The sequence below is a fragment of the Rhinatrema bivittatum genome, chromosome 1 (genome assembly GCF_901001135.1).
Source record: "Rhinatrema bivittatum chromosome 1, aRhiBiv1.1, whole genome shotgun sequence".
Taxonomy (NCBI): Eukaryota; Metazoa; Chordata; class Amphibia; order Gymnophiona; family Rhinatrematidae; genus Rhinatrema; species Rhinatrema bivittatum.
Window position 1 is genome coordinate 405087356 of NC_042615.1, and position 24620 is coordinate 405111975.

Here is a 24620-nt window from a genome sequence, read left to right on the forward strand (position 1 = left end):
GCGTTTTTGGTGGTAGCTGCATGGGGAAACCATGTTCCGCTGGTGGATCTGCCAAGCAAAATCTAATGCGTAACCGTGTTCTACTATACTGAGGACCCACTGATCTGAGGTTAAGTTGGTCCACTCTTCTAGAAAAAGGGATAATCTCTCCCCTATTCTTGGGATGGAAGAGTGGACCAGCCTCGCTTCATTGTGCTGACTTGGGACCCCCATGAGATTGTCGGGCTCCATCACTGGCAGGCCGGCGCCCTCGAAAGGACTGATTCCAAGATGATTGTCGAAAGGACGAACCGGCAGACCATGAAGAGTGAAACTGGCGATTTCACTGAAATCTCGCCTGTTGAGGAAAGGATCCTCTTGTCCTGGGTCTATCCTCCGGCAACCTATGGACTTTATTCTCCCCCAGAGATTTTATCATGTCCTCCAATTGTTGCCCGAAAAGCAGCTTACCCTTGAAGGGTAAGGAATCCAGTTGAGCCTTAGACGAAACATCAACAACCCAGTGTCTAAGCCAGAGGAGCCTGCGGGCGGACATGGCCGAGACCATAGTCCTGCCAGAAGTCCGTAACAGATCATAAAGCGCGTCAACACTGTAAGCTACCGCCGCCTCTAGGCACCCCGCTTGCACCTCCTCAATCGCAGAAAGGGATGCTGCTGCTTTCAAATCCTGCACCCAGCGGAGACTGGCTTGTAGCGCGAAACTGCTGCACATAGCGGCCCGGACCCCTAGGGTGGAAACCTCAAAAATCTTTTTAAGTTGCAACTCCAATTTGCGATCCTGCAAATCCTTCAGGGCAGTGGCTCCTGTTACCGGGATGGTGGTTTTCTTGGTCACTGCTGAGACCACGGCATCCACCTTAGGGACCTTAAGGAGGTCCAGCACTTCCTCCGGAAGCGAGAATAACTTGTCCATAGCCCAACTTACCTTTAAACCAAGGTCTGGAGTGTCCCACTCCTTAAACAAAAGATCTATAACTGACATATGAAACGGAAAGGATCGAGCTGGACCCGAGCCCCACCATCACCGGATCCAATCCCCAAACCGGATCCAAACCCCAGCTCCTCTAGAATGGCCGGGATAAGTGGACCTAGTTCATCCCTTCTGAACAGGCGGACCACTTTTGGATCATCGCCCTCCACCAGAGGCGCGCCCACTGGCTTGGCCGGCTGGAGCTGGTAATCCTGATCGGCATCCGGTCCCTCACCAGGGGCTTGCGGAGGAGACTCCCCTTCATCCGCACCGTCCATATCTGAACTGTCCACTTGACTGGAAAGGGACCGGGGAGGGCGTTTGGCCTTGGGGGCTTCTATGCCACTGTATGACTTGGTACGCTTGTGGAGTGATGAGGCTCTTGTCCCAGCCCCCAGCGACGCCAGGACCTCACGGGGTACTTTAATACCCTGGCTCTTTGCTGCTTTCCGTGCTTTGAAGGCTTTATTTATTTATGTATTTAATGAGTTTTATACACCGTCATTCGGTAAAGCCATCACAACAGTTTACAAAAGCTCAAAATGCAGGATTATTAACAATTGAGCAAAAAGGGATAACAGGAAGTATATTAAACAAAGGAGAGATATTCAATTGCTAAGATATTAACTGGCATTTGCACTACAGGTTGCACTAAGGGGTGCACAAAGGGGAGGGCCCCTTTGTTGCGCCCCTTTGGCACGCGGCTTCTGGTGGCAGGGCACCTTTCAACGGTTGGAGCTGCCCCTGGTGATGTCGGGGGGGGGGGGGGGGGGGCTTCCGATCGAGTCTCTCCCTCACATTGCAGTTCTGTTTTTTTTCCTTTTTCAGTTTCATGTGATATTTCTTTCTTCTCTTCTGTTCCCAAAATTGGAGGAGAACGAGGAAGTCTTTCCCCTGTTCCTCCTCTGAGGAAGAGATCTGAGTTGCCTGCAAGTCGCCCCCCCCCCCCCCCCCAGGGGCAGAAGGATGCGGCGAAAGAGGTGGCAGGGAGCTCCCCTCCCCCAGGGCAGCCTTCTCCTGCTCCCTGAACGTTTGCAGTAAGGCTTCAGTACCTGCTCTGAGGAGAAAAGGGTCCTGAGGCTGCCGCAGCAATTCTGCCCTCCCAGGGTCCCTGCGTGCTCTAGAGCTACTGCGATGCGATTTCGCCGGAATCGGCTTCCCCGAAGAGCCTTCCCCTCCCGACAAGCACCCGGTACAAACTCAGGCCCACAGGCTGCACCATGCGGCATGATCCCCGAGCTAAGTTAGGATCGGGGCCCGAAAAAAGAACCAGTGTGACCAAGCCAAACCCCCAGAAGCTCATAGGAACTGAAAAGGACGGCGAAAATGCCCCAGAGGGCTGAAAGAGGCCGGCTCTGAAATTAAATAAATCACCTCAGCGTTGTTTGTTTGTTTTTTCCTGTGTGCAGATCTTCAGAGGGTGAGTGAACCGGGCTCCCCGGTATCGCCCTCAGCCGCGGGCAGTTACAGGGCACCCAACCCTCTGCTCCAGAGCCTCTGCTATCAGGGGGGATGGTCCCACCAGGATCAAGCAACCCTCTGGGAGGCTTAAAGAGATATCTTCTCTCTGCTTTTTTTTTTTTTTTTTTTTACTAAATCCTTGTCTTTTTAAGATTCCTGAAGGAATGAATACCAACAGACTAAAAACCTAAAACCAAACCCAGACTAAAGGTTTTGCACCTCCACCATCTGCTGGAGACAGAGAAATACTGACAGACTCTAAGTAGCACCTCAGGGGTACAGGACGGAGTCCGTTAAACTTCTCTGTCTCCATCTGCTGGAGGGGAGGCAAAACCCAGGAGTCTGGACTGATCCGGGTACATACAGGGAACTCGGCACTTCTTGCCAAAGTTCTGTCAAATTCACCAGAGCACCTCTCGAAGAACCCCACTCCTTTGACCTACTCTCTGATGGAGGCACTGAACTATCTGATCAGGTCAAAGAGGACGTATCGGATGAGCTTGACCCACTATGCTTCCTTGAATACTTAGCTCTTCCTTTTTTCTTAGATCCAACGGTCTCCCAGCCACACAATTCAGACTCAGAAGGCTCTTTGCACCAGGTCCAGTCCCCCCACTTCTGTCACTCACAGCTACCACCACCCTGATACCCCACTACTGGGTTTGTGATCTCCCTCAGTAAACTCACCCGGAGTTTTAGCCTCCCCCATTGCTGGACCCGCTGCCCCATCCCAGGCTGCAGACGTCTGCTGCTCAGCTAAAGCTGTGGCACTCTGCCGCCTTCATGCCGTGAAGTGCTGGGCCCATCAGAAAACCCCAGATCTGGAACCTCCTGGGAAGGAACAGAAGAAACCACAGCAGAAGGCACCACACCAACAGCCAATCCTGCCTCTCGGCCCCTCCCTTGGGAAGTCCCTGCATCCCCGATCCAAGGTGGCATTCCCTCCTGTGCCATACAGCCCCCTCCTTGCACTAAAACCCGCAGAGAAAAATTCATCATCTCCCATTCCCTGAGACCAGGGTGGCATTCTCTGAAATGCTTCCTGTTCCACGTGCAGGTCCCAAGAGGCAGGCAGAGCTCCGGAGTCTCAATGCTTGGATGAGACGATGGTGCAAGGAAGAGGGACTCAGTTTTGTAAGGAACTAGGGAAACTTTTGGGGAAAGGGGAGACTTTTCCGAAAGGACGGGCTCCACTTTAACCAGAGTGGAACCAAGCTGCTGGCACTAACTTTCAAAAAGGAGATAGAGCAGCTTTTAAACTAGAACAAGGGGGAAAGCCGATAGTCACTCAACAGTGCATGGTTCGGAGAAATGTATCCTTGAAGGATACTAATGAAACAGGAGAGTTAGGGTATCCCAACAGAGAGGTTCTATTAAAAGCAAACATAGTCCATATGCCTATATGTAAAAAATCACCGAAGCTAATGATTTCTGAATTATCCCAAACAACTGAAAAGCAGGTTAATACAAACAAAAAACACACTTTGAAATGACTGTATGCCAATGCCAGAAGTCTAAGAAGTAGGATGGGAGAGTTAGAGTATATAGCAGCAAATGATGAGATTGACATAATTGGCATCACAGAGACTTGGTGGAAGGAGGATAGCCAATGGGACAGTGCTATATCAGGGTACAAATTATATCGCAATGATAGGGAGGATCAACTTGGTGGGTGTGTGGCACTTTATGTCCGGGAGGGTATAGAGTCCATACAAGAGAGTAAATGCTCAGTAGAATCTATATGGGTAGAAATCCCATGTGTGTTGCGGAAAAGTATAGTGATAGGAGTATACTACCGTCCACCTGGACAAAATGGTCAGACAGATGAGGAAATGCTAAGAGAAATCAGGGAAGCAAACCAATTTTGCAGTGCAATAATAATGGGAGATTTCAATTACCCCAATATTGACTAGGTAAATGTAACATCAGGACTTGCTAGAGACAAAATTCCTGGATGTAATAAATGACTGCTTCATGGAGCAATTGGCTCAGGAACCAACAAGAGAGGGAGCTATTTTAGATTTAATTCTTAGTGGAATGCAGGATTTGGTGAGAGAGGTAACGGTGGTGGGGCCACTTGGCAACAGTGATCATAACATGATCAAATTTAAACTAATAACTGGAAGGGGGACAATAAGCAAATCTGCAGCTCTAACACTAAACTTTCAAAAGGGAAACTTAGATAAAATGAGGAAAATAGTTAGAAAAAACTGAAAGGTGCAGCTGCAAAGGTTAAAAGTGTTCAATAGGCTTGGACATTGTTTAAAAATACAATCCTAGAGGCACAGTCCATATGTATTCCACACATAAAGAAAGGTGGAAAGAAGGTAAAACGATTACCGTCATGGTTAAAAGGTGAGGTAAAAGAGGCTATTTTAGCCAAAAAAACATCCTTCAAAAACTGGAAGGATCCATCTGAAGAAAACAGAATAAAACATAAGCATTGTCAAGTTAAGTGTAAAACATTGATAAGACAGGCGAAGAAAGAATTTGAAATAAAGTTGGCCATAGAGGCAAAAACTCATAATAAAAACTTTTTTAAATATATCCGAAGCAAGAAACCTGTAAGGGAGTTAGTTGGACCATTAGATGACCAAGGGGGTTAAAGGGGCTCTTAGGGAAGATAAGGCCATTGCAGAAAGACTAAATGAATTCTTTGCTTACGTGTTTACTAATGAGGATGTTGGGGAGATACCAGTTCCGGAGATGGTTTTCAGGGGTGATGAGTCAGACGAACTGAACGAAATCACTGTAAACCTGGAAGATGTAGTAGGCCAGATTGACAAACTAAAGAGTAACAAATCACCTGGACCGGATGGTATGCATCATAGTGTATTGAAGGAACTAAAAAATGAAATTTCTGATCTATTAGTTACAATTTGTAACCTTTCATTAAAATCATCCATTGTACCTGAAGACTGGAGGGTGGCCAATGTAACCCCAATATTTAAAAAAGGCTCCGGGGCGATCCGAGTAACTATAGACCAGTGAGCCTGACTTCAGTGCCGGGAAAAATAGTGGAAAATATTCTCAAGATTAAAATCGTAGAGCTTATAGAAAGACATGGTTTAATGGAACACAGTCAACATGGATTTACCCAAGGGAAGTCTTGCCTAACAAATCTGCTTCATTTTTTTGAAGGGGGTAATAAACATGTGGATAAAGGTGAACCAGTAGATGTAGTGTATTTGGATTTTCAGAAGGCTTTTGACAAAGTCCCTTATGAGAGGCTTCTACGAAAACTAAAAAGTCATGGGATAGGAGGCGATGTCCTTTCGTGGATTACAAACTGGTTAAAAGACAGGAAACAGAGAGTAGGATTAAATGGTCAATTTTCTCAGTGGGAAAAGGGTAAACAGTGGAGTGCCTCAGGGATCTGTACTTGGACCGGTGCTTTTCAATATATATATATAAATGATTTGGAAAGGAATTCGACGAGTGAGGTTATTAAATTTGCGGATGATACAAAATTATTCAGAGTAGTTAAATCACAAGTGGACTGTGATACATTACAGGAGGACCTTGCAAGACTCGAAGATTGGGCATTCCAATGGCAGATGAAATTTAATGTGGATGTGGACAAGTGCAAGGTGTTGAATATAGGGAAAAATAACCCTTGCTGTAGTTACACGATGTTAGGTTCCATATTAGGAGCTACCACCCAGGAAAAAGATCTAGGCATCATAGTGGATAATACTTTAAAATTGTCGGCTCAGTGTGCTGCAGCAGTCAAAAAAGCAAACAGAATGTTAGGAATTATTAGGAAGGGAATGGTTAATAAAACGGAAAATGAAATGATGTCTCTATATCGCTCCATGGTGAGACCGCACCTTGAATACTGTGTACAATTCTGGTTGCTGCATCTCAAAAAAGATATAGTTGCGATGGAGAAGGTACAGAGAAGGGCAACCAAAATGATAAAGGGGATGGAACAGCTCCCCTATGAGGAAAGGCTGAAGAGGTTAGGGCTGTTCAGCTTGGAGAAGAGACAGCTGAGGGGGGGATATGATAGAGGTCTTTAAGATCATGAAAGGTCTTGAACGAGTAGATGTGACTCGGTTATTTACACTTTCAAATAATAGAAGGACTAGGGGGCATTTCATGAAGTTAGCAAGTAACACATTTAAGACTAATCGGAGAAAATTCTTTTTCACTCAACGCACAATAAAGCTCTGGAATTTGTTGTCAGGGGATTTGTTTAGTGCAGTTAGTGTAGCTTGGTTCAAAAAAGGTTTGGATAAGTTCTTGGAGGAGAAGTCTATTAACGGCTATTAATCAAGTTTACTTAGGGAATAGCCACTGCTATTAATTGCATCAGTAGCATGGGTTCTTCTCAGTGTTTGGATAATTGCCAGGTTCTTGTGGCCTGGTTTGGCCTCTGTTGGAAACAGGATGCTGGGCTTGATGGACCCTTGATCTGACCCAGCATGGCAATTTCTTATGCCGTATGTTTTCCCACACCGCTTCCCCACCAGGAATCCGCCCTCCCTACTGCCGCTGTACCGACCCTCTGGGAGGGGCGGACACTGAGGTCGCATCTAATCCATACCCCCATGCCAATCCATACGCCTTCCCCCCACCGGACATCACTCAGATGCACCCCTGAAATCACCAAACCGTACAAACTAATTGTCACCCTCCCAGAAGTAGGGGGTGAAGCTGGGTCCTCTCCTAGTCCCAACAGGGATCCTCCCCCGTTTTTGGTCAGCGGCCTCCCCTCCTTCCCTGCCCCATTCCCCGCCCCTGTGGCGGCATACTGCGGGCCCCCTAACCCTGAGGTTGTTGGTCCCCTCCCCCCCTTGCTGCAAGGGGGATGGCTGCCATGCCGTGTCTGGTGAGCAGCGCACCAGAGCTGGTGCCTTCTAGCCGGTTGGCTGCGGTGGCTCCCAGAAAGTGGGTGAGGCTCCCCGGTCCCTGAGCCAGTTGGTGTCCTCTGCCTTTCTTCGGTCCTCAGGTAAGTGGAGTGTGAGGGTGCTTTAGGCCACATGTACTGTAGCAAATTACATACCACCTAGTGGCCTCTTTGTTTTGGTAACCCCACCCCCCTTCCTCTGTCCCTATTATTGCTAGTCTCTAGCACCCTCATTAGGGGGCGCTAGAGAAATGTGAGAAATTCCCTTCCTTCTTTGGTTGTCCCTTTTCTCCCATATTTCTTTAAGGGGGCGGCCGCCCCCGCCTCCCTCCCCAGCCTAAATAGGTCCCTCCCAGTCCATCCACCGTCCTTCTGTCCCTCGGAATCCACCCTCACCGACCAACCCCATCGCACCCACATTCACTGCACTCCTAATTCCCCTGGCCGAGCCCTGCTTCCCTTGCTCAGCCAGCTGCACAGATTCAGCAGTTCCATTTAAACCCTGAGGCAGCCAAGGAGTGCTCCACAAAGTTGCTCTCACCGCAGTAGCCCCCTCCCCATCGGAATCACTCCAGAGGAACGCCCCCCCCCTCCGAGCGAGAACGGCTGTGTGCGCCTCGGGCCGCCCCTCCCCTCCGAACGAGCCGACGAAATAAACTCAAGAGACAGCAGCCTCAGGGAGAGTTGCACGCGTCTCTGCACGTACAGGCACGGAAATATTGAAGGAAGGGGGGCGAAACGGGCCCCCACGTCCCCAGGAGGAAAAAGGGCAATCCCGGCGCCCACCGAGGCCACAGGAACGACGGGAGCACTACAGCCAGGAGACAGCTTGGCTCCTCACTGACATAATCCCCAGCTATGGCTGCTTCCTCTGACTCCATGACAGGAATGGGTAAGGGAGAAGGGAGGTAAAAGCAACAGGCAAATAAAAGAAACCATGAATTACAGGAGGAGAAAAGGATAAGAGTACTTACAATTAAAACAGAATATGAGAAGGAAAATTAAAATCAGAACAATAACAAGCAGGGTAGACCCAGAAAACTACCAAACAGCTGCAGATATGCCAGCAGGATGACACTAGCCTCTCCCATCTCAACTCCTCCCCCTTTTCCTTACGTGGCAAGCCATGTGACCAATAGCACCCAGCCAGCACCTTGAATGATATTAACGGCTGACAAATCAGCCAGCACTACTAACCTCCCTGCATCGCCCCCCCCAACCTTTGCTTCACCAGTTATCTACTTCACTCACCATCCTCCTCCATCCCCCCTTCCCCTCACTTAGGTCATGTGTTTACAGCCAAAAGAGGCCTGCTCTCCTTGTGAACCTGGCACCTTATTATCTTGGCCAACCGGACACAAGGTCCAGTCGATCTCCTATAGTCTTGGAGGTGGAACCGGAAATGACGAATTTAACGTTCGCTGAGGCGCCAACTTTACTAATTGAGAGCGGCGAGATGGGGGATGAAAAAGAAAATCGAAGTTGTGTACCAGAGGGAGATTTGCGAGGGCAGGAGCTTCCTCTAGTGACAGCGGAGAAGGTAGGGGGGATCTCTTTAAGTGGCTTAAGATCGTTGGCGCGCGCGTTCATATCGCGTGCCGCTGCTCTGTGCGCTCCTTGCTGTTCAGGGTTTTTCTAGACGGAGCGGCTCTCGCTGCTGCTCCATTTTTCAGAGCCTCGAGGAGCTGATTCCTTTCGGACTTCTTCTGATGTTAAATGCGCTTTCATGTAACCTGGCTGGTCTGGGTTACATATTTCTTATTTTTAATAAGGCACCTATGTAAATTGTTTTGTGTTTCAACTTACTGACAACTCTTTGTTTAGGACAGGCATCGGTGTAGATTTGATGGCCAAGAAGAAAAGAGAACTAATTCCATCACAGTTGGCGATTATAGCGACCCCGTGTACAAAGAGCTGGCAGCTGCCAACGGCCGCGTCAATAGAATGAGCCGAGAGGAGCTGAGAAAAAAACTGGCTGAATTCAAACTCGATAACAGGTACATCGGGGAAGATTGTGTTTGTATTCTTACTCTTCTGTGTAGTCTTTAAAAAAAAAATGTACTAGTGGTGTAACCGTCTCTTTTTAGTCAGTAAGGAGGCCCAGACAACTGATCCGTAAAGATAGACTTTTATTGCCAGCAAGATGCAGCTAAGACAAAGGCTCAGTACAACTGCATGCCCCTCCCCTTCAGGAGCAGACTCTTATGCACTTTACAGTTCTTATCTTTTACACATGCGTTCTAAGCATTGCTGAGCAAGCATATTCCGGCTGAAGGGGCTGCTGACCCCCTCCCTAGACACCCTGGAACTTTCGTGAAACTTCTCCCATGTTCTGCAGGAGAGGCTGCTGGGACTTGCAGTTCTGGAAAGGAATTCGCGAGTCTGCAGTAATACAGCCCATCACATAATACATCCATTGTTCTAATCTAGGTTACAGCAGTGAAAGCTTATCAGAGAATAAGAACAGCGAAGCCAAAAAAATGAAAATGTGCTGACAGAGGGTTTCTCAATGTCCTAATTACAGCTGTATTGCAGACTGTAAGTAAACCTGTCATGAAGCAGGGAATTCTGGTACATGAAGTCCTTTGTCAGGTTGAAGCCTTCAGACTCCTTCATTCCCCCCTTTGATACTTATCATTCTCTATGAAAAGTATCACACCATCACAACGCAACTGTGGAGCTGAAAGAAACAGAAACAAGAAAAATTAGCAATTTGAGTTCTCAGGGGGCCCTAATTTCCCAAACAGTCCGATGGTTTCTTCACAGGTTTGAAACAGATGGGCCCTAATGGCTCCACCCCCCTTTGTAGCCCGAACTTGTCATGTATGGGAAGATGGCCCAGGATAAAACATGAGGATGGTTAAACAGGTTCTATAGGCTCAGAGGAATACATGTACAGTGACAGGAGCTGCGTGGCTGTTTTGCGTTCAGCAATGTCCTTCATCACCCGACGAAGGCGGTTTGAGCAAGAAAGGAATAATTCAGGGTCCTAAAAGACAAAACAGAATTAAACTGGCTGGGATAACAAACAAGCTCTTAAATCCACCGATCATGGAAAACCAACCACGGAATCCATTGGTCCAGTCCCAAGCACTATTCCACTGCTGGTCAGGAACGTGAGCCATTTCGACCATTTATTTATTTATTTATTTAATTTCTTTTCCTATACCGATGCTCAAGACTAGGTCTTATCGTACCGGTTTACAATGTAACTGAGGGGAAACCAATTAACATCAAGGTAGAAAGTAAAGTTACATTAAACAGGGAGCATAAAACCTGGGCAATGGAAGACAGTACAGAGTTTAAACTAAGAAACAATTAGAGAGAGATAAATATATAAATCAACAAAAACTGTAAGATACAAAACATAGGTTTATCCTAGGCAGTTATTAGCCTGGTATGTCCAGAGGGAGAAGGAAAGGGTGAGGTTGGGTGGGGGGAAGGGATTGGGGAGGGGTGGGGGAGTGAGAGTCAGTGATGGTTGAGGAGATCCTTCAGCGGTAGGCTTCTGCGAAAAGCCAGGTTTTCAATTTCTTTCTGAAAGTTGAATGGCATTGTTCTTGGCGTAAGTCTTGTGGAAGTGAATTCCAATGTAGTGGACCTGCTGTTGAAAGAGCTCGCTTGTGAATAGTGTTGTGGACCGATGATTTGTTGGGGGCCTTGAGCGAACCTTTGTAGGCAGTTCTGATCGGTCTTGCGGAAGTATGTAATTCAAGTGGGAAGGTGAGTTGGAGAGTGGATTGCTGGTAGACTGATTTGTGGATGATGGTGAGAGCCTTGAAAAGTATTCTATATTGGATGGGCAGCCAGTGTAGAATTTTTAGTATTGGTGTGATATGGTCCTTGCGACGAGTGTTTGTAAGGATCCTAGCCGCTGCGTTTTGCAGCATCTGAAGAGGTTTGGTGGACGAAGCGGGCAGACCAAGTAATAGAGCATTACAATAGTCGATCTTTGAAAACAGTATGGCTTGAAGCACCGAACGGAAATCCTTGAAGTGTAAGAGCGGTCTAAGTTGCTTCAGGACCTGTAGCTTGAAGAAGCATTCTTTGGTTGTGGCGTTAATGAATTTTTTGAAATTCATTCTAGAGTCAAGGGTGGCCCCAAGATCTCTGACCTGGTTTGCTAATGGGATGCTAGCATTATTTGCGAGGGGGTTGTTGTCACAAGGGGAGATAACCAGTAGTTCCGTTTTGGAAGTATTTAGGACCAAATTGAGACTCGAGAGCAGAAGGTTGATGGCGTGTAAGCAGTTGTTCCAGAAATTTAGAGTAGAGATGGGGTCTGAGATGGGGATTATGATTTGTACATCGTCCGCGTATATAAAGTGGGTGAGATTGAGACTATTGAGTAGCTGGCATAAAGGGAGTAGATATATATTGAACAGGGTAGGGGAAAGAGACGAACCCTGAGGTACACCTTGGTTTGATGGAATGGAGTGAGATTCTTTGTCATTTATTTTGACTTTGTAGTGTCTGTTGTTCAGAAAGGATGTGAACCAGAGCAGTGCAGAGCCGGATATGCCTATTTCCATTAAGCGGTTTATGAGGATATTGTGGTTTACCGTGTCGAACGCGGCAGAGATCATGCGATCAGTGATGTCTTGGATAACCTTGCCTTGGTCATATACCTGTAAACAACAATTGGAGAGGTTAAATGTTCCACAAACCCTCCTTCCTGGGCCAGAGGGTAATCTAAAACCAATCTATTCTGGTACACTGCAGTCATAATTTTGGTATTTTGTTTTGCCCAGAGTTTAAGAGCGAAAGCAGTCGTTGGTGATGAGCTCCAAGACTGCCTGAAGCCTGATTGTTCAGTTGTTTTCCCTCTATAATGCTCCATGCACTTGAATTGTAAGAAAGGCATATTTAGAGTCTGTATAGATATTTACAGTTTTCCTTCTGCCAACTGCAGAGCTCGAGTAAGGGCAATTAGTTCAGCTTTTTGTGCAGACGTTCCTGGGGGAAGAGGTTGAGCCTCAACGATTTCATCTTCGGATACAACAGCATATCCAGCAGAACGTATCTCATGAATGATTTGGCTGCTCCCATCAGTGAATAAAGTCCAAGCTCCTTGCCAGGGTTGATCCCTCAGGTCTGGTCTACTGGAATGTATTGTAGTCATGACTTCTTCACAATCATGGGCAACTGGTTCAGGTGCCGGCATAAGAGTGGCCGGGTTCAAGTTTTGCTGTCTTGTATTTGAAGTTCAGGTGTTTCACACAGTAAGGCTTAATACTTGACGAGACGTGAATTAGTCATCCATTTTGGTCCATGGGTCTCTAGTAGTCCTTGAATAGTATGGGGAGTTGTTACGTTCAGAGTTTGACCAAAAGTTATTTTGACGGCTTCTGGAATTAGTAAGCATGCAGCCGCAATGCTTCGAAGACAACCTGGCCATCCTTTTGCAACATTGTCCATTCCTTTTGACAGATATGCAACAGGTCGTTCCCACGAGCCTAGAGTTTGAGTCAATACCCCAATGGCCATTCCTTTCTTCTCATCGACGTATAGATGAAATGGTTTCATTACATCTGGCAACCCTAGAGCAGGGGGTTCAATCAAGGCGTCTTTCAGTTGATGCAGATTTGCTAGTTCATGTCCTTCCCACTGGAAGGGATGAGATTCCGATTCTTTTCCTCGTAACTTGTCGTACAGGGGTTGGGCAATAACTGCATAGTTAGCAATCCACAGTCTACAGTATCCTGCAGCTCCAAGGAACGCTCGGAGCTCTTTCTTGCAAGTGGGTACAGGTTGACCTCGTATTGAACTAGTACGAGAGATTCCAAGACAACGAGTGCCTTCACGGATTTGGAAGCCCAAATATTCCACTTCCAATTCACAAATTTGCGCCTTCTTTTTACTTGCACAGTATCCTTTGGAGTACAACGTCTTTAGCAAGTGGAGGGTGGCTACTGCACATTCAAGATACGTTTCTTGAAACAACAGAAGGTTGTCCACATACTGTATCACTGGCCCATACATGACTTGGTACATCTTCAAGTCTTTTGCCAGTTGCTCACCAAACAACGTAGGTGAGTGCTTGAACCCTTGAGGCAAGCGAGTCCATGTGTACTGCTGCTTTATTCCAGTGTGTGCATTTTCCCATGTGAAGGCAAAAATCTTCTGACATTCCTCCGCTACTGGGACGGAGAAGAAAGCATCTTTGAGATCAATGACACTGTACCACTTTGATGCAGGAGAGACTTGAGCCAAGATTGAATATGGATTTGGTACGAGGGCTACTAGATCTGCCACTTGATTGTTTACTCTCCTTAAATCTTGTACTGGCCGATAATCATTAGATCCAGGTTTCTTTACGGGTAACAAAGGGGTGTTCCAAGCAGATCGGATTCGCCGGAGAATGCCCAAATCATACAGTCTCTGCAGATGTATCTGGATTCCTTGCCTGGCCATATATGGAATGGGGTATTGAGGTTGATTGATCACCTGTGCATTCTGTTTCATCTCTATCCATATGGGGATAGTGTCGATAGCTATTCCTCCCGGGTTCTGTTCGGGCCATACTTGGGGTACACTATCCATCAGTTGTCTTCGTTTTTCGTTGAGGGGGGTGTTGTTTTCATATCGATGTTCGATGGTTCGTTCGACTGTGGGAAGATGTAGTCTCCATTCTTCTTGGAGGGGACAGATGGTCCCCGAAGGAGGCTTTAACTTCCCCTGTTGGTTGAAATCTCAATGTGGTCTGAGGCTTACACAGCAGGTCCCGTCCGATAAGGGATACCATGGTCCCGCCTACTTGTATAGTTCATTCTTTCTGCAGAGGGGCAGTGAGTACCTGACCTGAGGCACCCACTATAGAAACAGTCTCTTTCGTCGGGGGGGCCGATTGGTGCAGTCATGACAGATCGTTGGCCTCTGAGTCCAACAGGCCCCTGATTTTTGTTGTGTTACCTCGTGGATCTCCACCAGAGGGTCAGTGGGGATTCTTCCCTCCCGATCTCTTCAGGCTGTATGCTCCTTGTCGCCTCCCCCGCCATCTGCCAGTGGGGGTTGTCCGATCTCCTTCCTCCTCGGCCCCTTTGTGTCAGTGCAGGTCCATTTTTGTCGTTAGTATTCACTGCAGGGCTCCCGTATTTCTTTTGCCATTCTTCACAGTCTCTCTTCCAATGGCCTTCATTTTTGCAGTACGCACACTGATTCTTTCCCAAAGGGGGTCTTGTTCCCCCTCCTCTTCGCGGTCTGCCATTGTCTTGGCTCCTTCCCGTCCGAGTGTCCTCGAGAGCGGCGGCTAACAGTCACTTTCTCCTTCATGTCTCTACTTGCTTTTCTCTTTTCTCTTCCACTTCTCTATTTCCACATACCTGGTCTGCTATAGCTTTTAACTGGCTGAGGCTCATGCCCTCAAAGCCCTCGGCCTTCTGCAGCTTCTTTCGGATGTCGGGTCTATTATTAAGTTCCTGGTTGCAGGGACGGGCCCTTTTCTTCTCTTCCTGATCCCTGTTCCCATATATCTCAAAATACGATGAAAAGATCACAGTCCATCTGGAAATTGAATAGGTGACCTGCGCCTGGAGGCAAATCAGTTCTGACGAGGCTGAGAAGCTGCAAAACATTGCTTCCTTCATACTTGTAAGTTTGGCATTGGGTTAATTCAATAAAGTCAACCTGGATCTGCAGGCTTTAGGTGTGCAGGAGTGATGATCAAACCCTTGGAAGCCTTGTACCAATTACATTGCAAACACTAAGAACATATGGTAATAGCCAGAGCCCAGCCCCCACCAGTGGTAAAAGAACATAATTGCAATATATATATATATATATGTGTGTGTGTGTGTGGGCTACCACTTTATCATTTGGGCCGACTCATATTTGCTCTTGTTCCTAATCTTGCATAGTGGCCCCTTCTCTTGCCCACAACTTCCAATAATCCTTATCTTGCGCCTGCCACTGAATCAAAATTTTTTAATATTAAGTCTTTGTTTTCTCTGTTTTTTTTTTTTTTTTTTTTTTTTACAAACGGCATCCTGTAATTCCCACAGTCAGAACTGCAGCTGTCCTATCTTGCCGCTTGCTATGCCCTGCATATTTAACAAAGCTTTAACAAAGGTCCCATTCTTAATCATTTCTCCTCTAATTTTCCCAGAGACAGCTTCAAAATAAACTGCGTCAGAAAAAGGGAGTTCATACTTTATCATGCGTTCCAATGTAACTTTTAAATAACAGATAATATATAGGAGACAAGTAAGAACAATAATTAACATGGTATTAGAGAATAGAAAGATAAGCATAGGGAGGACACTGGGATAGAAGATATGAGAAAACTAAAAACTTCTGATTAACAACGCCAGCATTGAAACGCACAGCCATATTGAATGCCTACGCACTGACACATTGACACGCAGTGGAACGCACCACCATTCCACAATTACATTTTTGTACTGTAACAATGAATTTGCTGCTATAAAATGTCTTAAAAATAGCCTGCATCATAAGGCACTAAATGATTTGTAAGGGACCCTTGGTTCTGGTATTTCTTTGCAAGTAGCAATCCTTTGTCAGATTACAGACAGTTTTAGCAAGGACCTTGGAGAATAAATTTAATCAGCAGAAACTCTGAGCTAAAAAAAACTTCAACTTCTGTGAAACAGCCTATAAATGCCATTTGTCTTCATTCACCCAGGCTGGCTCAACCCCTTTTTTTTTTTTTCTTCTTTCTCTTCTCTCTCTGGCTCGATCCCCTCCTCTCTCCTGTAATTATCTCTGCCGTTAACCCTTAACTGCCATCAAGTTCTAAACTTCAACACCAGTAAATGCATTCTCCAGTAATCAAATCAGTATTTTAACTTAACACTGTAAATTAATTTGTTGTATAGTTCTTATTAGGGTTTAAAACAATTAAAAAAATCCCTGGTACATGTGCTTGCAATTCACAGATAGCAGTTACATACATTACAATCCTTAATTAATAATGGGGACTTCCAGTTCCCCATTTTGTGCGCCTGAGCCACCATTACGAGGGCGGCTCCCTCCACTAACTTCTTCGCCCATGACGGAGGATTCTCAATGACTGCAATCCAAGCAGTTATGTACGGTATATCTTCAGGGCAACCCGGATTCCCTTCTCATATAACTATATTCTGGACCCTTGTGGCCGTTTGGAAATCGAAAGTTCCTACCGGAGGCCAATTTACACACAAACTGGGCCACCTATGGGTACATCGTTGAATCATTCCGGTTTTCGTACATTTACATCTATCAAACACTTCACTATAGTGCTTCGTCATGGCTTTTAGCGGAGTTGAATAGCCCCCTCCCATTAGGATAGAATCACAGACAAAGGAGGGAAGGGAAGACGAATAGGTAAGGGGTCCGTACCCGTCAGACACAAAAGGGTCACAATCGCCCCGACTAGGACGCGGTCAGCCCGGCCTAGAACTGCGAGGCCATTCATTCTCTTTCACACAACAAGAAACCTTTTCCCGCTATTGTACACTTCACTTATAATTTTTTTTCTCTTATGCGCGTGGCCTTCGGAACAGAATTCCTACTGAAACACTGCGCGGGGTGTGATCAAAGCCCCCTCGGTCCGCTCGGGGATGGACCAGTTACTCTTTATCTATTCTTCACTTCTTCTACTGTTCCCATAATACTCGCCTGCAGGGGTCTTCCGATCGTCATGAAAGCCTTCTTCCCGGATCACCAGCCCAAAGGTCTCAGAGGATCTCCGTGGAATGACCCCCTCAGATACCTGATCACTGAACTCAGCGGTGGCCACTCACCAGGCAAGTCTGGGGGATCACTCCGCCACAAAATCCCCTGGACCAACTGGGGGGCTAAAATAGCGTCCCCGGTACCGCCTGGCTGGCTCGCCAAATGTAACCGTCTCTTTTTAGTCAGTAAGGAGGCCCAGACAACTGATCCGTAAAGATAGACTTTTATTGCCAGCAAGATGCAGCTAAGACAAAGGCTCAGTACAACTGCATGCCCCTCCCCTTCAGGAGCAGACTCTTATGCACTTTACAGTTCTTATCTTTTACACATGCGTTCTAAGCATTGCTGAGCAAGCATATTCCGGCTGAAGGGGCTACTGACCCCCTCCCTAGACACCCTGGAACTTTCGTGAAACTTCTCCCATGTTCTGCAGGAGAGGCTGCTGGGACTTGCAGTTCTGGAAAGGAATTCGCGAGTCTGCAGTAATACAGCCCATCACATAATACATCCATTGTTCTAATCTAGGTTACAGCAGTGAAAGCTTATCAGAGAATAAGAACAGCGAAGCCAAAAAAATGAAAATGTGCAATGTGCTGACAGAGAGTTTCTCAATGTCCTAATTACAGCTGTATTGCAGACTGTAAGTAAACCCGTCATGAAGCAGGGAATTCTGGTACATGAAGTCCTTTGTCAGGTTGAAGCCTTCAGACTCCTTCAGTGGTATGGAAGAAAAATTGCTTAGCCTCCTCCTAAGAACATAACATGCCATACTGGGTCAGACCAAAGGGCCATCAAGCCCAGCATCCTGTTTCCAACAGTGGCCAATCCATACCATAAGAACCTGGCAAGTACCCAAAAACTAAGTCTATTCCATGTTACTGTTGCTAGTAATAACGGTGATTATCTAAGTCTACTTAATTTAATAGCAGGTAATGGACTTCTCCTCCAAGAACTTATCCAATCCTTTTTTAAACACAACTATATTAACTGCACTAACCACATCTTCTGGCAACAAATTCCAGAGTTTAATTGTGCGTTGAGGGAAAAAGAACTTTCTTCAAATTAGTTTTAAATGTGCCCCATGCTAACTTCATGGAGTGCCCCCTAGTCTTTCTATTATCTGAAAGAGTAAATAACCGATTCACATCTACCTGTTCTAGACCTCTCATGATTTTAAACATCTCTATCATATCCCTCCTCAGCCATCTCTTCTCCTTTTTAGTCTTTCCTCATAGGGGAGCTGTTTCATTCCCCTTATCATTTTGGTAGCCTTTCTCTGATAAGGGGCATGGAACAGCCCCTATGAGGAAATGTAATGATTGTACTTTTTTGTTTTCTTTTTTCTATGCCGTAGGTCTAGTTAGGTGTTGTATTCCTCATCATCTGGCAACTTTGCAGTAAAACCTGTAGTTACGGGGTCTATTTTTAAAAGGAGCGAGTGTCCATGTTATAAAATCTCATGGCTGCACGCGCATGTGCAAGCCAAATGTTTTGTAAATATGCGCAATCAGGCTTCCCCCAGTTCCCTACCCCCCTGCTTAATCTTCCTTCCCTTTTCCCTCTCCACCCCAACCCCTGCCTATCTAGCCAGAATTATTTTATATTTCTACTTATTTCTCCTTTGGAGCAGATGTATTTTCCATGTGCTGGCCAGGTGCCGGCGTGTGCTTCCCCAGGACAGTGCCTAATGGCTGCTGTCCCAGCCAGCCTCTATTCCACACCGCCCCTTTTTCAGGGCCCGGCACTTGTGTGTGTGTGTGTGTGGTGGGATTTATGCACATGGCCAGTCCCGTTTTAAAAAGCGTGCAGCGTGCTCAAGGCCCTGGCACGCATGTAAATCCCGTATTTTATGTGCGCAGGCCTTTGAAAATCCACCCTTATATTTATAACCTACTGGATTGGGCACAGAGCTGTCAGTTTGTAGAATGCGATTCACATTTTTTCTTTTCTGCTATTAACTATATGGTCAGTACCTTTTAAATTTCAGAGGTATACAAAAAAAATTAGCATGCCATGTTTGAACGGTTGTCTGTGTACCTGTCCCAAATCCTGACCTTGTACACATCCTCGGGGCAACTCTGGTGCTTGTCCCTCCGCCCCCTCCTATGCCAGATTCTCTCGAACAAGACTTCACGCTTTCAACTGTATGCTCAGAAAATTTGGAAAAGGTACTTATAGAAACATAGAAGTGACGGCAGAAGACAACCATATGGCCCATCCAATCTGCCCAGCAAGTTTCACAATTATTTTTCTCATATTTATCTGATACTCTGACTGCTGAGGTCAGGGCCTTTATTGGTAACTTTTTGGTTCTAATTTTCCTTCCACCCCTGCCATGGATGTAGAGAGCAGCGCTGGAGCTGCATAAAAGTGAAGTATCAAGCCTAATTGGTTAGGGGTAGTAACCACCGCAATAAGCAAGCTACTCCCATGCTTATTTGTTTACCCAGCCTGTGCAATTTAGTCCTTGTTGGTTGTCTTAATATAAATCCTCTTTTCTTCACCCCCCCCTGCCGTTGAAGCAGTGAGCTGTGCTGTATTTGTATTCAAAGTGAAGTATCAGGCATAATTGGTTCAGGGTAGTAACCGCCGCAACAAGCAAGCTACTCCCATGCTTATTTGTGAATGCAAATGCTTTGTCCCACATTTCCTCTTGCCGTTGAGGCATAGAGCAATGTTGGAGTCGCACTAACCGTGTGTATGTTTATTGAATAAGGGTCTTAATCTCCAGGTAGTAGCTGTCATTCCCGCAAGCCACCAGGTAGTAGCTGTCATTCCCGCAAGCCACCCCCATGCCTCTTCTCTTCACATCCTCGAGACTTTGAAATCCTTCACAATTTTAGTCTTCACCACTTCCTCTGGAAGGGCATTCCAGGCATCCACCATCCTCTCCGTGAAGAAATACTTCCTGACATTGGTTCTGAGTCTTCCTCCCTGGAGTTTAAATCGTGACCTCTGGTTCTGCTGGGTTTTTTTTTTTTAATGGAAAAGGTTTGTCGTTGACTTTGAATCATTAAAACCTTTCAAGTATCTGAAGGTCTGTATCATATCACCCCTGCTCCTCCTTTCCTCCAGGGTATACATATTTAGATTCTTCAATCTCTCCTCATAAGGCATTCGATGAAGACCATACACCTTTTTGAACGCCCTTCCCTGGACCGCCTCCATCCTGTCTCTGTCCCTTCGGAGATACGGTCTCCAGAACTGAGCCCTCACCAAGGACCTGTACAAGGGGATAATCGTTTCCCTTTTCTTACTCGATATTTTTTTTTTTTGGTTACCATGTTATAATGTAAAATAGGGTGGACTACGCCCTATTCTCTTGGTTATCTGGAAACCGATGTGATATCTCGATTGAATGTCGGTATATAAAATAAATAAATAAATATTCCTCTCTCTATGCAGCCCAGCATTCTTCTGGAATTAGCTATCGCCTTATCACATTGTTTTGCTGACTTCAGATCGTTAGACACCATCACCCCAAGAACTCTCTCCTGCTCCATGCACATCAGCCCTTCAACCCCCCCCATCGAATACATTTCTTTCGGATTTCTACACCCCATATGCATGACTCTGCACTTGGCATTGAATCTCAGCTGCCATATCTTCGACCAGTCTTCCAGCTTCCTTAAATCCCGTCTCATTCTCTCCACTCCTTCCGGCATGTCCATCTGTTGCAGATCTTAGTGTCATCCGCAAATAGACAAACCTTACCTTCTATGCCGTCCTAGATGTCGCTCACGAAGATATTGAACAGGATCGGTCCCAACACTGACCCTTGCGACACTCCGCTCATCACCGCGCTCTCTTCCGAGTAAGTTCCATTTACCATCTCACATTGTCTTCTGTCCTTCAACCAGTTTGCTATCCAGGCCACCACCTTGGCACTGACTCCCAAGCTCCTTGTTTTTTGTGTTTTTTTTTTTTTTATTTTAATTTTTTTTATTTATGCTGATTTTTACAATCTTACATAGAAGAAAAGAAAAATAGTACAGATACACAATTGTATTTCAATATATCATTCTGCGTCATACATTTATAATCTGCATTGGAAATGAGGAAAAAAGTAATGCTCAGAATTGAGAGAGAATTTTGAGCGGAATAAGGAAAACAGGAAAACCTTTTACATTTGAAAAGAAAAAGACTGCTCCTAGATATTTTATATTTCTGCTTCGTCCCTATCGCTAAATTCATGGGGGAGGAGAATGAGAATCAAGAAATTTTTTCAACTGTGTTATTTCAAAATAAACATATTTTTGACCATTTCTCCAAATTTCACACCTACATGGATATTTTACTATCATTTTCCCACCCTTACTTTCCACGTCCGATTTTAATTGTAGGAATTTTTTCCTCCTTAGTTGAGTTGTTCTGGAAAGATCTGGGTAAACCCAGGTCTTTCCACCGTGGAAATTTTCTGTTCTTTTTTTCATAAACAGTCTAAAAACAGCATCTCTATCTGTTGCGAAAACAAAACTAACATGTAATGTTGTTCTAGTTTCAATTTTGGAATCTAACATAACTTCCAATACCTCAGATTTAATGATAACCCTTCAGCTTTATTCCTTTCTGCTGTATTACTCTTAATATCGACATAGTATATTTTAGATATAGTAGGCATTGATTTTTCAGGCCATTTCAATATACCGTATTTTTCGCTCCATAAGACGCACTTTTTTTCCCCCAAAGGTGGGGGGAAAATGTATGTGCGTCTTATGGAGCGAATATAAAAAAAAAACCAAACAAAAATCTAACAAACACCCCCCCCCCAACTCCCCCAAGTCCCCGCCGACTTAATTTCTTACAACCCCCCCCCCCCAAGACCTGACAAATTAATTTCCTGCAACCCCCCACCCTCCTGACCCCCCCAAGACCTGCCAAACGTCCCTGGTGGTCCAGCGGGGGTCCGGGAATGATCTCCTGGGCGTGGGCCGTCGGCTGCCAGTAAACAAAATGGCGCCGACGGCCCTATGCCCTCACTATGTCACTGAGACCGACCGCTGCTATTGGTCGGTCTCAGTGACATAGTGAGGGCATAGGGCCGTCGGCGCCATTTTGTTTACTGGCAGCTGACGGCCCTATGCCCTCACTATGTCACTGAGACCGATCGCTGCTATTGGTCGGTCTCAGTGACATAGTGAGGGCATAGGGCCGTCAGCTGCCAGTAAACAAAATGGCGCCGACGGCCCTATGCCCTCACTATGTCACTGAGACCGACCAATAGCAGCGGTCGGTCTCAGTGACATAGTGAGGGCATAGGGCCGTCGGCGCCATTTTGTTTACTGGCAGCCGACGGCTCACGCCCAGGAGATCGTTCCCGGACCGCTCCTGGACCCCCGCTGGACCACCAGGGACGTTTGGCAGGTCTTGGGGGGGTCAGGAGGGTGGGGGGTTGCAGGAAATTAATTCGGCAGGTCTTGGGGGGGTCAGGAGGGTGGGGGGATGCAGGAAATTAATTCGGCAGGTCTTGGGGGGGTCAGGGGGGTGGAGGTTGTTAATTTAAAGGGTTGGGATGGGGGGGGGGGGGTTTTGGGGGTTCCCACAGAAAGAAAAATTTTCTGATCTGGGGAGTGGACCGAAATGGCCCTCCCCAGACCCGAAAACAAAATGGGGAGAAAAAAAAAAAACTATGCACTCCCCTAATTTGCTCCATAAGACGCCCAGACGCAGAGCCGGTTTAGCACAATTTTTTTTTTTTTTAAATTTTCCCCCTCTGAATCCTAGGTGCGTCTTATGGTCAGGTGCGTCTTATGGAGCGAAAAATACGGTATACGTTAAATACTCTTTAAACATATCTAAAGGTGAGACTAGATTTAACTTAGGAAAATTTAATACTCTTAAATTTAAGTATTTTTGTTGGTTTTCAATCATTTCTAGTCTTTTATTATGTAATATCTCAGTTCTTGTAAACCTTTGACAGGTTTCAAGTGTATTTAATCTTGATTCCATCACTTGTTTTTCCTTATCCATTTTTTTTGATTGGGAATTTGCATCCGTAGTCTGCTGAGTTAACTTTACTATTGCGGTTTCCAAAGAAACAATGGCGGACCATAGAGATTCCAGTGTGATTTCATTTGGTTTAACTGGTAAAATCTTCAGTTCAATTCCTGATCCTGATTCTTCTCTCCCCTTATTAGCCAGGTCCTCTCCACTGCCTTCATTAATTGAAGAGGAAATTTGAAATACTTCTGAGGAAATCATTTGTAGCGGTGGAGGGGTACACGGAGCACCGGGGCTTAGAGATGTTTCGGTCTGTAGATCAGGCACCCGCTCTGTGCCTCTATCTACAATGACCTGCTCCTCCGGTTGAGTTCTAGGAGTAGATGAAAAGAATGCTGGAATCTGGGATTGAGTTGGCTCAGATAAGGAGGGTGTTGTTGCCTCTCTTATCTTTGCCTTTCTCTTTGTGTGCGGCATTATTATTAAGGAAATATATAAAGATTCCAAATATTACTTTCGTCCGGAGTCTTCTCGGTTTGAAAAAAAAAACTCTAATCTGAGCGGGTTAGGAGCGTTTTAGGAGAGTAAAAGTGATTACTCACAGTTCTGAGCGTCTCCCGGCAGCCGAATTTCTACTCAATGGCGACACGCGCCGGGAGAGCGACAAGCGCCGAGGGATACTGGCTTTTAAAGCCGCCAATCCCTAGATGATGACATCAGCGATGTCAGTCCGTGGGTGGCGCTCCAGGGGCCGGGAACCAGTACTCCTCCACCCCTCCACGAAGGAAGAATTCGAGCTCACTAGGCAAATTAAGAGGTAAATTTCTCCTCCGCTCCTTTTCCCTTTTTTTTTTTTTTTTATTTCTAATGTAGTAACCAATTCTCATTTTAATGTAGCCTTGGGGGACAACTTGCAAGGAGATTATAGGAAATAATTAATAGGACTTAACCTGAAAAGGGAGCTGATTCTCCTTTATTCCCCTGAAGTTACAGTATTCCCTGAGGGGGTTTGAGAATCTAAATATAGCTTTAATTGCTCTGGGGAAAAGAAAATTAAAGGTATCCGCTTCTTTTTTTTTATGATACACTTACAAGGGTATCTAAGCAAAAAAGTAGCCCCCAAAGATATCACATCCTGCCTCATATTCAAGAAACCCTTCCGTCGTTCCTGGGTTATCTTTGAAATATCCGGAAACATACGAATCTTACTGCCATGGAACAATGTATTATAATTCTTAAAGTATGATATCATTAACCTACTAATATCTTGTTCCATTGTCAAGGAAACTAGAAGAGTAGAAAAATCAATGATCTCAATGGCAGAGGATTCCAGAAAGTTAGTAAGGTTCTGTAAATCCATAGGGGGTACTGCCTGTTCATTTGGACGGTTTTGTCCTAAAAGGAAATATGCCTTATTTATTAGCGGAAATTGAGATTCAGGTAATAAAAGAACTTCAACAAAATATCTTTTTAAAGTGGTAATAGGCATTTCCCCCATGACTCTAGGAAAGTTAATTAGTCTTAAATTTAGACGGAGGTTCCAGTTCTCCAACAGTTCAAGCCTTCTAGAGAGAGCAGCTCTGTCTTGAATAGTAGCCATATTAAATTCTTTAATTTGTGAAATTTCGGTTTCTACTTTTCCCACTGAAGTTTGAAGCTGTGTCAAAGTATTATCTTGAGCAAGAACTTTATTATTAACTTGAAAAGCAAACGAGTCCAGCTTAG

General features: G+C 45.6%; 1 protein-coding gene across 5 annotated transcripts in view; it reads left to right on the forward strand.

Moving 5' to 3' along the window:
• The first annotated feature begins 7938 nt into the window (after nt 1-7938).
• ERI1 (exoribonuclease 1) overlaps nt 7939-24620 on the forward strand; it is a 308911-nt gene continuing 292229 nt past the window's right edge. The window contains exons 1-2 of one of the 5 annotated variants that reach the window (XM_029602203.1): nt 7939-8175; nt 9108-9280. In XM_029602203.1, coding sequence (XP_029458063.1) covers nt 9228-9280 — 53 coding nt within the window. In that variant the 5' untranslated portion in view covers nt 7939-8175; nt 9108-9227. Of the gene's footprint in view, nt 8176-8493; nt 8824-9107; nt 9281-24620 lie in introns of those variants that run through there. The other 4 variants (XM_029602185.1, XM_029602176.1, XM_029602167.1 and 1 more) reach the window with 4 other exon arrangements.